The following is a 13,333-nucleotide window of genomic DNA, read 5'->3' as shown; positions in this document are numbered from 1 at the left end:
GGGCCGCGCCGCCGCCTGCCCGCCGCTCTGCGCCTGCAGCGGCACCACGGTGGACTGCCACGGCACGGCCCTGCGCGCCGTGCCCAAGAGCATCCCCCGCGGCACCGAGCGCCTGTGAGTACCGCCGCGCTTTGTCCGGCCCGGGGCGGGTGGGAGCGGCCGGCGCGGGTGGGTGTGCAACGGCCCGTGGCGGGGTGCGGGCGTGTGCAAGAGCAAGAGCCCGGCCGGCTGCTGGGGCCAGGCGCTTGTCCTGGGGGGGGGACGGGGCGGGGGGGATGTGTGTGCGCGCGTTCAAAAGCGCGGGGCGAGTGCGTGCAAGTGCCCAGCGGGGGTGTGTGTGTGTACGTGTTTAAGAGCCTGTCAGGAGAGTGGGCAGGAGCCCGTCCGTGGGGTGTGCGTGCAACAGCCTGTCCGTGGGGTGTGCGTGCAACAGCCTGTCTGGGGGGGGTGTGTGCAAGCGCCCATCCAAGGGGGATGCTTATGTCTGTTAAGGGGAGTGCTTGTGCAAATGCCCGTGGGGGCGCGTGCAAAAGCCTGGCCAAAAGGTGCGCGTGCAAGAACCTGGTGGGGTGGGCGCGTGGGCAGCGGGGGGCGTTGGGTGTGTGTCAAAGTGCCTGTCCGGGGGGGATGCGTGTGCAAGAGCCTGTTGGGTGGGCGTATGTGCATCATCCCCTCCGTGAGGGAGGTGCGATAGCCCGTCGAGGTGGGGAGCGGTGTGTGTGCAAAAGCCTGCTGAGGCAGGGTACGTGTGCAGCCCTTCGTCTGGGGAAGGGGTGTGCAAGGGGTCCGGCATGTGCAAGAGCCCGCGTGTGCCAGTGGGTGTGTAACCATGCAGAGCGGGGTTGGGATTAGAGCTGTGCCTGAGGGGGTGGGTTACTCCAAGGCGGGGGGGCATTTGCACTGGGGCAGCCCAGAATGGGCTGCATGTGTGGGGCTGTGTGCCCCATGGCACCCACAGGCAGTTGTGTGGCTGCCCCTGCTGTGGCTTGTCGCGGGGTACCCACATAGCTGGAGGGGTTGCCTGAGGGTCCCTGCTACCACAAGCCCCTACTCGTGCTGGGCACCCCTTTGTCCCTGGGAAGTCCTCCTCGGAGTGCTGTAGCCTTAAGGAGCCCTGTAAGGAAAGCTTTTCTCTCACAGTCACGGTCCAGCCGGCTGCGGGGGTCCTGTGGAGCCCGCCGAGCTCCCTCGAACAGGGTGCCCCTTTGCCACTGCGCCCGACTGGGCAAGTCTCCCTGCTTGGGGGCCCTGTGGCTGCAGCGGGTCCCTGCTCTGGGGAGAGGGGCATGAGCTGAATGTGTCCAACCCACGGCTGGCGGCAGGTTCCTGGCGTGCAGGTGCCCCCAGTCCCCGCAGGAGAGCAGGGCTGTCCCCAGCCTCTCCCCTCTGCTTGGGGGCAGCGGGTACCCATCCCAGGGGCTGCGGTGGAGCATGGTGGCACAGTAGCCAGCCCCCCCAGCCTCAGCTGTGCGGCCAGACTGCCCCGGCATCCCCCTTGCAGCGCAGGGAAGCATTGGGCTGCCACCTCCTTGGGCAGCAGAGCTGCTGGATGCCTCCTGGGACAGCCACACACACGGGGCTCCTCCTGTCCCTGTGCTGCGCTGCCTCCGGTTACTGGAGTGTGAATGTGCCCTTTGCCTGCAGCTGGGGAGAGTCCCCGCAGGCAGGGACTGCAGGCAGCCTGGCAGCTGCCAGGGTTGCACCCAGCATGCAGCGCTGGGAGCTCTGCGGGACACCACTTTAGTGGAGTTTTCTCTTCTCCCGCCATAATTATCCTCATACAAATGATTATTACCCAGCACAGCGACCAGGCTGCTGCGAGCTGCAGTCCCATAGAGCCAGTTTGTGAGCTCTGAGACAGGATCCCCCTTTTCTCCGTGCCCAGGGCGGGGGAAAGGTTTGCGCATAGCCTGCACCAGCCCTTTCCACCCCTTGGGGAGCTCAGTGGGCTCCGCAGCATCAGCTTCCCATGCACCCGGCTGCAGGGTGCTGGGGGAGCGTGGGCAGTGAGCCCCCGCCTCTGCCCGCTGGGCAGGTGCTCAGCACCGCTCAGAGGAGACAATGCTGGAGTGGGCAGATGGAGGATGCCCTTGGCTGGGTGTTGCCGCTTGGCGATATTGTTTTTTTTGTATATTCATGCAGTTGCCGGTGCCAGATCTGCTGGCTGGGTTGAGCTAGACGTGCTGCTCTCTCGTGGGTGTTGTCTGCTGGATAACTACTTCCCGCTGTGTTGCACACCCTTGCAGGTGCTTGAGGGTGTCTGTGCAGAGCAGGTTTAACTCCGAGCAGTGAATTCCTGCTGTAACAGCTCGTAAGCAAGTTTGAGTTCCCCGTAAAGAGGTTGCAACCTCGCAGTCTTCAACTTCTCACCGCTTGATGGAGCGGTGTCAGCTAGCAACTGCAGGGGAGCGTGCAGCAGGGTCTGTGCTCAGGACTTGCTGTCTCCGGAGGCTGGCTTTCTTTGGGAAGCCAGCAACCTCTTACCAGTGCCCCCCACTGCCTGCCTCTTTTCCCAAGCACTGGGACGCACGGCGTGAGTGGTGCCGACCTCGCCATGCGTCCCACAGTGCCGGTGAGCAGTGGTGTCTGTGCTGTGCTGTCGTGTTGCCCGCCTGTTGCATGCCCGCAGCCTTGCGGGGCAGCCAGTGTGGTGTTTGGAGGCTCCAGGCTTTCTCCAGGCTCCCAGCTGGCTGAGCCCCGTGGTGACATGGGTGGAACCCCTGGACAAGACAGTGCTGCTGCTGCGGCCACATGTGCTGGCACTGCCAAAGTCATCATGGGGACTCAGACAGCAGTGTCCGGTGGTGAGGTCTGAGCTCCATCACTTTTGAAATACACCCTTTTCCTTTGAAGAAGAGGGAATTATTTGCCTTGCAGAGTCACTGCAACTTCGGCAAATCATGGGTTGGGGAGAAATTGTCTCATCTTCTGCTCGAAGGTTTCCCCTGTGATGTCTCCCTGGTGCTGTGCTATTGGTGCAGGGTAAGGGCTGGAGACATGACTAGCATGGGTGGTGGCTGCATGGGGGGACACGGGACCCTTCTTTCCTTGCTCCAGGGCACAGCTCATTGCTCCCTAAGTGCCTTCTAGCCTGCAACCCAACGTAAATTCCAAGTGGTGCCTGCAGCCCCCACTCTGCCTGGATCAGGCACTGAGTAGAGAGGCTTATGCTGCAGCAAGGCAGGAAGCAGCAAAATCTCTGGGCGCTTTGCATGGCTGCCTGCGCTCCTGCCTACGCCTCTGGCAAGCACGAGAGAGCAGGTCCTGGAGGCATCGTAGGCAGGACAGGGCGATAATCCTCCAGTACTACAGTGTTATCTGCTTCCAAGAGTCCCTTGGGTCTTAGTCGCTGGAGGAGAGCCGTGGGAGAAAGGCACAGTTCCTTCCCTGTTTGCTTGCTTTTCTTTCTTTCTTACTTTGAAAGTGCCTCTGAAGAGCAGACTGCCCTGTCGGGGAGCCTCACCACTCTCCCCATGCCAGCAGGATCAGTGCAAATTTGCCACTGTCAAATGGTGGCTTCCAGCCCGGCTCTTTGCCCGCAGGGGATGAATTGAGCCTGATGGCATTGCACTCGTTCCTGCTTTTGAAGTTTTCAGCTGACAGCTGAGAATTGCCCCACTCACCCCTTTTGCCTCCTCTCTGGTGGGCTGAATGGCTGTGCAGTGCCCTTCTACCCCCAAGTGGGGGGAAGCAGAGCTGGTTTTGGGGGTCTTCATCACTGCATCCCCCTTGGCTTCCACTTCTCCCTCCCAGCGTCCCTGGCCTCAGCATTGCACGGGGCTCCTGTTTGCCTTGTTCCCCCAACTTGGGGTTTGCCTTTGCTGAAATGGGCCCCATCCAGACCGCAGCCAGCTCTGCCGTCTCCCTGCTCCACGTTGACAGAGGGAAGGGGTGCTGAGCTCCAGCCTTTGGGTGCGGGAGCACGATGCTGGGGTGGCTGCACCTGAAGCATGCTTGCGCGCTGCCTAACTGTCCCCTGCCAAAATTACAGCAGCGGGCTCTTGTTCAGAGTGGATTTAATTCATGCACCCCTGTCTCCCTCTAGCTGGTTAATCAAAATGTCTTGCAGCAGCAAGGCTGGTGTATCACAGCAGCGCTCATGCATTTGACACCAGTTGTTGGGCTGTGTCTCTTTGGTGGGCTTCAGGGAACGTTAATTCTTAGGAAGCACCTTGAGGGGGTCAACCTCTTCCTTCCTCAGGTGCCCGGGCAAGTTTTTGGTGTTGCAGCTGAGCAGGCTGGTTGCAGAGGCAGCGAGGGAGTGCGTAGGCTCTGCAGAGCTCTGGGGCAGAGTGCAGGACCGATATCCAGCCGGGGCAGTGCTCAGGGGGCCCTGCTGCCCTTGGCTCTTGGGAGAGCCAGTGCTGGGCACTGGGAGGACGCGGCCTGGCTGGGGAAGGCAGCCTACTCAGTCCGCTGCGGTGGCTTCTTTGGGAGCCTTCCTGGACAGAGGAAATTTGCAATTCTATTCCAATTTCTCCCTTCAGCTACGTCCAAGGCAGATGCTGTCTATATATCGCCATGGTAACGCTGCGTTCTTGCTCTCCATGGAATTGCATGCTGGAAAAATATTAGTTTAAAAAACTATGTCGTGTTTGTATTGACTGGAGCCGTGGCTGATAGTAGAGGATCTATTGTCCCCTGGTTGGGAAAAGTCACCGGTAACAGGCAATAAAGCCAGGCGGATTGGCCTCTGGTGACCACTTCTCACCCCGCACAGCAATTGCTTCCCTATAAACCCTTCCCTGGCGCTGTTTTATTGCATCCTTTAAAATAGATATTTTTGCCTTAAATGTGCTGCCACTTTGCTCCTCCGGGGTGATGCATTGTGCTGCCAGCAATTCCTCACTGCTAAGGTGGAAGCAAGGAGGGGGAATTGCTCCTGGCTTTAATTGTGTGTCTCTCACGTGCACCTTCAAACGCCGTCACTGCTGCTGCTGTTCCCAGAGCCTGCAGCCACAGGGTGAGCTGGGCACGGCGGCAGCGGTGTTGGTGCAGGACAGCAACCCATGCACATGCATGCACAGGAACAGTCTAAGCCATCTCGTTACAGGATGTGCATTTGCTTTGAGTTTGGTGCTCCCCTACTTCATTGTTTCCTACCGAACCTGTGGCCAGCAGAAGAGCGAGCCAGCTATAAAATGCAAAGGATGCTTGAGAGACCCCTGCGGGGGAGCAGAGCCCGCAGCCTGGGGGAACAGAGGGGATTCGGGGTGCCACCAGGGCAGTGTGGGCAGGGAAAGGGTGTCCCATCTGGGGAAAGGTGTATGACCCCGTGACCCCGCATTGAGAGGGAATTTTCCTGCATCCGTGCTCCGATTTGCTCCCCGGGGAGCTGGCGCGGATGGGCAAGGCGAGCGCTGGAGCAGGATGTGTGCAGGCACAGGAGGGCAAGATGGGCAGCCAAGGAGCCTGTCTTTGTCTCCCATCTGAGTCCTTCATGGTTCCCTGCCCGCTCCAGAGGTACCGTGCTGCGGACGCATCCTCTTTATCTTTATTGCTACTGAAATAACCTTTCATAAAACCTGATAGGCAAGGAGATGTTTCTGTGCATGTTTTGCTGAAAGGCAATAAAAAAAACAGTTGCACGTTAGCAAATGGCCCCGTCCCGGGGGATGTCAAACCCAGATCACTGCTCCCCGGCAGGCTTCCAGTGCGAGTAGCTCCAAGGCCAGCTCCGGCAGCTGCCCCTGTCTCCACTCAGGGGGACAGCCAGGGACGGCTGCAGTGGCAGGAGCGGTGAGCAGAGGTTTTCCTGCTGTATGGCACCAGGCTGCAATTAGCAGTGTGGGCAGTGAGAGGGGATGGTTTGCAGCCTGGTCATTCAGGTCGTGGCACTGCTGGAAGCGGAAAGGGAAAGAGGTGGGATGGAGGGGACCCCTCTGTGGTGTTGATGCAGGGTCAGTCCCAGGCTGTCCTCTCTGGGACCATCTCAGGCTTCCCTGCCACATACAGGCTCTGAAGCTGTGCTGAGTATCTGCTTTCCTGGCATGCATTTTGGATGCACTTGCTGCTCAAAATAGAAGAGGCAAGTGTCCTATGGGGGAGAGAGGCTGCTAGGAGGAGGAAGATCAGAAAAAAGGGAAGATTAATTTTTCAAGCGATGCAGTCGAGGAGCAGCCCTGGGTACCAAGAGTGGGAGAGATGCAAGCTCCTGGCCCTGGATGTTTTTCGGTAGGAGGAAGCCCCAGCTCCGAAATGGGATTCTTCAGGAGACCCAGCTGGTCTGGGGTTGAGCAGGCACCCGTACCTGAGCAGTTTGGGTGCACTTGTCCTCTTGTCCCCACTGTGAGCTGCTCCGCGAGTGATGAGCAAAGGGGGTTTGCTGAGGAAGATGCAGGGTGGATTGGACCTTGGTCTGCTGAGTGGCAGGATGAAGCCTGAAGGCTGGGCTGCCTCCCCTGCCCTGGGAAGCAGAGGAGCCACGGGAGTAGCGATGCTTCTCGCCAGGCTACTCAGCACAGCACAAAAAGCCAAATTTTGGAGGTATCCAGGCAAATCAGTTCTCTTGGCTGAGCCTCAGTTTCCCCATTTGTGAAACAGAAATGACTTGCTGCCTTTTCTCTCTCACACTGGGGTTGAGGGAGGTTATTTATTTATTTTTAACCCTGAAGGTGACACACCATGATGCTGCGTGAGGGTAAAGCATTCCCTGACTGCAAGCGGCTAATGGCTGTGGCATGAAAACCCCAGAGAGAAGTTAGGAAGAGCAGAAAGCCTTCTGGATCCTCACCGTTACTCACACGATCGATGCTGTTTGTAACACTTAAAAATTTATTGTGATGCTAACCTGCTTTAGTACCTCATAAAAGCTTACAGAGCCTCCCGTGCTCTGGGGCCAACGCAGTGCATGGGGCTGGGTTCCCCTTCAGCTAGGGGCAGTTATTCTGAGATGAGCCCAAATAGTACATAGCTGCTCTCGGAGCTCTCCTGTTTGGGCACATCACCCTGCAGGCATCTGGTAGGGGGACTGCTGGCAAGGCGTTCACCCTGGGGTGTGTGGTACCCTTAAAGAGACTTTGATGGACCCCATGGGCACTCTTGCTCTTCCTTGAGGGCTCTGGTCAGGGCAGAGTTGGAAAGGAAAAGGAGGAGAAGGTGCTGAGCCCCTCATGCAGCTGTGTCAGCCCAGGATGTGGGTGCCTAGTGCCCCCTCCCTGAGCAGCGGGCAGCAGTACCCTGTACCCCTCTTGCACCTTGGAGGGAATGGGGTTAGCACCCAGCCATGCCCCCATGGGCAGCAGGGAGCTGGAGGATGCAGTGAGCATCCCTCCATGCTGTGCTGGTGCTGGAGGGAACCAGCTCTACCAGGACTGGGAAGGGCTCTGCCCTGCCTTTCGCTGCTTGAGCCATTCAGCAAGCCTGTGCTGGGACTCGATTACATTCAAGCAGCTGGGTGAAATCTTGAGAAGACTTGAAAAATGCAGTAAAAGTATAGGATGAAAGGTTGCAGCTGCTCTGTCCCGCAGTGCTGAGTGCAGGGGTCAGTCCAGGGTCTGAGCTCGTCCGTGTTTCCATTAGCAGTCTGTGTGATGGGACGTGAGCTGCTTATGACATTTGCAGATGCCACCAGGCTGGGAGAGATGCAAGAGGGCTGGAGTACAGGCTGAGATTTCAAAGCGGGCTTGGCAAACAGGAGGAATAGTCTGACAAAAAGGATGTTGTTGCCTGCGGAATGGAGGAAGGTGTTTGGTGGCAGGGGATCACCAACAGCACAGATGTGAGATGGGAGCACGAGCCGAGCGGGTCCTGCCCCTGCAAGGCAGAGAGGCCCGAAGGGAGGGCTGTGCCCCTGGGGCTGGTGGCTTGTTGGGGGGAATGGGGCTGGGAGAGGGGACCTGTGTGGGCAAGGGAGCAGCCTGGCCTCTGCACCGTGGTGGCCAGGGCAGGCAGGAAAACGGCTCGCCTGCAGCAAGAGGGGTTCCGGTCAGAGTTTTGGAAATGGGCCTTGAGGCAGGAGCAGTGACATGCTGGAATAGGGCATGGGGGAGTGTCAGTCCCTGGCTCTGAAGGAGCCGTGTGTGCATCTGTCAGGATTGATGGAGGGCTGCAGAGATACTGCTGTGGGGTGCGTGACCTTGCAGCTTTCATTTCTCCGCTTCCCTGGTTATTATCTGGCACTGCTGGCTCCAGCTGGGGTCAGGACTCTGGGATGAGGGCTACGGAGCTGCTGGGAGGGGATCCGTGCCCCCAGGGGCTGGTGCTCTGAGCCAAGGGCAGGAATGGCAGGGCACTGGGGACCATGGAGGGAGGGATGCATCCCACGAACGATGCAACTGCTGGCCTTGCCAGGCACTGGGGCAGTGGCAGCCCTCAGAGCGTGGACCGCAGGAGCATGGCTAGTTGCAGGTGATGCTGGCATGGACCCCTTCTCTGCCAGCCCCTGCAGTCACTGCCTGGGTGCTGTGGGTACCCACTCTGTGCTGGTGCTGATGGGGCTGGGACACATTTCTCTGCTTTTGGGTGCAGATGTAGGGATTTGTCTCACAGACTTTCCCTCTGCTGCCTTAAAAGCAGGAGTCCGGGGAGCACACCAGTTAGGATTTTTGCCTCGGTGGGAGAGCAGAGCTGAGCTGAGCACAAGGACAGGAGTCACGTGTGTGCCGAATAGCTGATGCTTTGCAATGGAGCACGGATAGTGGGATTGCGCTGTCTGCTCCTTCCCCTTCCCGCTCCTGATAAATCAGTGCCCAGGGAAATATCACTCATGTTGGCTGTATTTAATAAATTACCTCTCAGCATTTGCACTCTCTGAGGTTGTTACTGAGTTAGTGTAGATCCAAACCCTGCAAAGGGAGAAGATGCATCAGACCCCCCGGGAATGGAATAAGCCATCCAAAGCTAGAAACCAAATATAAACCCAGACTATGCAAATTGAGTCTAACGAACCCTGCTGCAGCACAGACATCCCATCTGGGAGTGGGATGATCCACAAGCACCGTAGCAAAGGGACTGCTTGTTTTAATGACTTTCCTCTTCCCAGGAAGAAATGGGAGGGGGGTTCTGAAACTTGAAGGTTGCAAATGAAAATTCGCTGCCTCTCCAGCGGCACTGTGAGATTTGGGGTGCTGTGGGGCAGAGGAAGGCAGCCTGGATGAATGTGAGGATGCTTTCTGGCATTAACCCCTATAGATTAACGAGAAAAGAGCACGCCCTGCATCTCTGTTTTCAAATCACAGTCCAGAAATGCAACCAATCTGCCAGGCAGCTCCCCAGACACATCAGTCCTTATCGAAGCTCTGCTGCGTGGGGCAGGGCAGGGTGTTTCGCTTCACTAGGAAAGGGCACAGAGGCAGCGGGTGAGCAGCTGAGCAGCAGGGATCCGGCTTTCTGGGCACAGCAGACTGTAATTTATCTCCATGAGGAACTGAAGGGGATTTAGAGGGGAAAAAATGGCACGAAGTTAAATAGCAGTGTTGCCTCGGCATCCTTACAAATAAGCTTTACCTGCTGTTTGTTCCCATCTTGGTTGCAAAGGCCATCATCTACCCGAACAAAGACAAGGGGGGATGCTGAGAGAAGTGTCAGGGAGCACGCAGGGCCAGTCCCCGAGCAGGGCTGTGAAGGAGCCCTAGGGCACTGCTTTTAGGGACGGCCACCAGCCCCATTGCTGGAGCACTCTGAGGATCTTCAGCGAGCGTGCAGGGAGCGAGCGTGCAGGGAGCGGAGGCTGGGAGGGTGGCACAGTTGCCCTCCAGGGTGGCCTGTCCCTTGGCACTGCCCCAGGGCAATGCATCCTACCTGGCCTCGTGCTGAAAAGTCTTTGGGTTCAGACTGCTCTGTCCTAGAAGGTGCCTGGGAGAGAGGGCAGAGCCTAGTTTTGGCATGTGGAGGGACTGGCCGTGTCCAGTCTATCGCTCTTTGGTGTTTCTGCATATCTCCATGCTTCTTTGCCTGTGCTCTGCCTCTGGCTAAGGGTCTGGGGTGCCAGTGCTCTGGGGATCCCAGAGGAGTCTAAGCCCACCGTGGGCTTGCAGGCTGAGGTGTAAGTCTTGGCTTTCTGATTGAGCAGTTTTTAAATCAAGCCTCTCTGCTCTGCTCTGTCTGTCTGTAGTACCAGAGGTTTCCTAACTTCCACTTACACATTGCAGCCAGAGTAATGTTAGGTATGTTTAAAAGGCGGCAACATGGGAGTCCTGCCAGGGACCTGCCCTTGGCTGGAGCTTGGACTGACACCGTTACCTCCAGCACGGCCCTGGGGAGCTTCCAGGCAGTCTGCTTTGGCAAGGACCCTTTAGGACATTTGGAGAAAACCACTCCTGTAGCCAGGGTTTCTCCCTACCCTTGGCTGACCTCAAGGCTGTGATCCGTCAGGAGATGGGCACACATCTGCCCGTACCGAGCCACCCCTCCTGGGGTGACAGATGTCCCTAAAATGCATGACCCACCCCAGTGCCTCGTGCCTGGGACTTACAGCCTGCCCGTGGGTTTTGCTCCCCGGGAGAGGGGCAGCACCGAGTCCCGCAGGGTGCAACCTTGCGGGTTGGAGCCCCATCCCCGGGAGCCAGATGTGCACAGCTGTGCGCTGGCCGTACGGGGAGCCGGGCGAGCCGTGGGGCTGCAGAGCCCGGGTGTGGGTTTCAGTTTAATCGCCGGGGCTGGGGAACCTCTATTCATTCCCCGCTTGCATTCATCTGTGTCCTAGTAACGTGCTCTCCCCACCTCCTTCGCACACACGGCTGGATAATGGCAGGAGCCCGGCAATCTCGGGCGCTGAATAGCGGTGTAATTACGAGGCTATAATGGCGAGCTGGAACTCATTAGCCATTATCAGCCGTTTCAGCAGGACAATGGCAGCACCCCGGGGTGCGCGGCTGCGCTGGCTGTACCCGGCGGCCGTACACGCTGCTCGGTGGCTCGGAGGCCAGCCCGCCGCTGACCTCGGCCCCTCGCATGGCCGCAGAGCCCGGTGGAGGGAGACTTTGGCTCTGGAGGGGAACGATGGGCTTTGTGTTCGGCCCCTCGTGTGATGTGGGGCACTCCTGCTCCCCGGTCCCGCTGCCGCGGCTGGGGGGGTTATAGAGCCCTGGGTGCTGGGGTCCTGCCCAGGCACCGCACCCTGCTCCGGGGTGGCACCCTCCTGCCTCTGCCCTGGCTCCAGCAGCTCGTCTTTCCCTTGACTGCCTCCCTCTCCTGTAGTTTATTTGTTTCCTCTTTATTTCTGTGTCTGTATTCAGCGCAAGCAGCGGGTCTCCGGCGTGGGAGCCCTCCCCGGGCCGTGCGTTCGCGTGGGTGTCCTCTGTCCCCAGTGCGTGTCGTGGGCAGATCGGCCTCGTGGCAAGGAGCAAACGCTGCCGTGCTCTGCGCTGCCGAGGGGGGAGGCTCTCCCCTGCTGTGGGGTGCTGCACAGGGACCCCCAGCTCTGCTCTGCGGGTCCCAGGGCTGACGGTCCCCCTCTCCCTACAGTGCTCACAGCCCCTAATGCAGAAAGGCACTGCAAAGCTGAGATTGTGAGGCGCAAATCTCTGCAGCTCCCGGCTCAATATATTTTAAAGCAGGATAATCCTAGCAGGGGCACGCTGGAGAGTGTGACGGGTGGAGAGCCAGGGAGGTGTAGCCGGCAGGCTGGGAGCAGAGCCCCTGCCACGTGTGGGTCCGGCAGTGGGGCACACCTTGCCCCGGTGCTGAGCAGAGCCTGGGCAGGAGAGCAGCCATGGGGTGGGTGTAGGCACCCCACGGGCTGCCCTCTCCCCTTATTTCCACCAGCAGGACAAGCAAGCTGGGACAGCATCTCCCTTCTGGCTGGAGTGCCTGTCCCTGCACTCACCCAGGGCTTTTGCATGAGAGAGCGATGCCAGGAGAAGCAGGTTGTCCTGTGCAAGCGTCTCCTGGCAGGTGAAACCTGAAGTGTGGCTTATTCTCCAGGCAGAAGGTGTGAGATGGCTGTGCACTGAACCAGTCATGATGCATGTGGGTGACCTGCAGCTGGGTGTTTGGAGCGATCCTGCTTTTCTGGGGGACGGTTGTTTGCCTTCTTGTTATCCCTGCCCTCTGTAAGCTCTGTGTGTTTGGGATGACCCTACGAGGTGTTGCTGCATTTCCAGAGTGGGATGATGTGCATCCAGCCAGGCGGTGGCTGGCATTGCTGGGCTTCTTGTTGCGTTGCTGAGGGCTCTGGGGCTTCTGTCCCAAGGAGGGCATCCAGCGTGGGGACAGGGAGATGGGGGAGCCGGGCAGCTCCTGCCCCTTGCTGCTTTATGGTCCATGAAAGACGCCATTCCTGGCGAGGGGCACAGAAATGCAGCAACTACTGCCGTCCTTTGGGCCCTGTCTGCCCTTTTTGGGGAGTTGCTGGGGAACCCCCATGCCTGGCCACCTCCTGAGTGCTTCCTCACTGATCTCTACCTCTTCTCTCCGCAGGGAGCTCAACGGCAACAACATCACGCGGATCAACAAGAATGACTTCGCCGGGCTGAAGCAGCTCCGCGTCCTGTGAGTTCCCGGCAAGGGGTCGGCTGGTCTGACCTTGGCAGGCGCTGTGCTCAGCTTGTGGTCCCTCCTGGGGCTGGTAGAGATGATGCTGAGCCCTTTGCTGGGCATCTGCTGGCGGGGCTGAAGGGCATCTGAGTTGGGCTGAGCATGGTGGGCTTCCAGCTGGGAGGGAGTGGGGAGAAAGGGGCCAGGTTGTGTTGAATGGATGGTGGGAGCAAGGTGGCCCTGGGTCTGGAGGGTGACCGGGGACACTGCTGGTGAGACGGTGGGGCTGGGGACCACCTTTCTGGAAAGCTGACCCCTTCTCTCTGCAGGCAGCTGATGGAAAACCAGATCAGCACGGTGGAGCGTGGGGCGTTCGATGACATGAAGGAGCTGGAGCGGCTGTGAGTGCCTGGGCGCGGAGGCAGTTGGTGGAGGGCGGCTGGGTTTAGTCGCAGAGAGCATCCTTTCCTTTTTGGCTTAAACCATAATGTATCAGTGCTGCCTGACTTCAAACAGCTTCTCTGCTGCGTGGCAGCAGTATTTTACAGTGTGGGAAGCAAACCTATTTCTGTTTCTATAGATCTTAAAGTCCTTTCTGATGCTTTTGAGGTGAGGGGCAGGTTAAACACAAATCACTCTCACTGTTATCAGCTGTGTCCTGTGTGTTAGTGAGGAAGCCGTAAGTTCCAGCCCAGTACTCAGTAAAATAGCTCAGCAGTTTAAAAATCCAGAGCTGCTCGAGCAAATAGGAGGAGCTGAGCTAGCAGCAGGTTAACAGTACATTTAAGCAGCAATCAGCAGTTAACAGCTTGGAGTCCTGTCTGCATGTAATTACAACATTGTGAGTAAGTCTATTAATGCCCCGTTGGTTGCCCCTGCCTGGGAGTGCCGTGGGTGGGACAGGGGTGTCCTTGCC

At 58.5% G+C, this 13,333-nt stretch overlaps 1 protein-coding gene across 1 annotated transcript in view; it reads left to right on the top strand.

Moving 5' to 3' along the window:
- Position 1: 1 nt before the first annotated feature.
- Positions 2–13,333, top strand: part of SLIT1 (slit homolog 1 (Drosophila)) — a gene marked incomplete at its 5' end in the record, with an annotated part of 62,907 nt that continues 49,575 nt past the window's right edge. Inside the window, 3 exons of the mRNA XM_010565004.1 lie at positions 2–114; positions 12,361–12,432; positions 12,747–12,818. Of these exons, the coding sequence (XP_010563306.1) occupies positions 2–114; positions 12,361–12,432; positions 12,747–12,818 (257 nt within the window). The remainder of the gene's footprint in view (positions 115–12,360; positions 12,433–12,746; positions 12,819–13,333) is intronic.

The sequence above is a fragment of the Haliaeetus leucocephalus genome, unplaced genomic scaffold (assembly GCF_000737465.1).
Source record: "Haliaeetus leucocephalus isolate CR32 unplaced genomic scaffold, Haliaeetus_leucocephalus-4.0 Scaffold184, whole genome shotgun sequence".
Lineage (NCBI taxonomy): Eukaryota > Metazoa > Chordata > Aves > Accipitriformes > Accipitridae > Haliaeetus > Haliaeetus leucocephalus.
The sequence above is the reverse complement of the archived record's forward strand: the minus strand, read 5'-3'. Positions and strand labels throughout refer to the sequence as shown.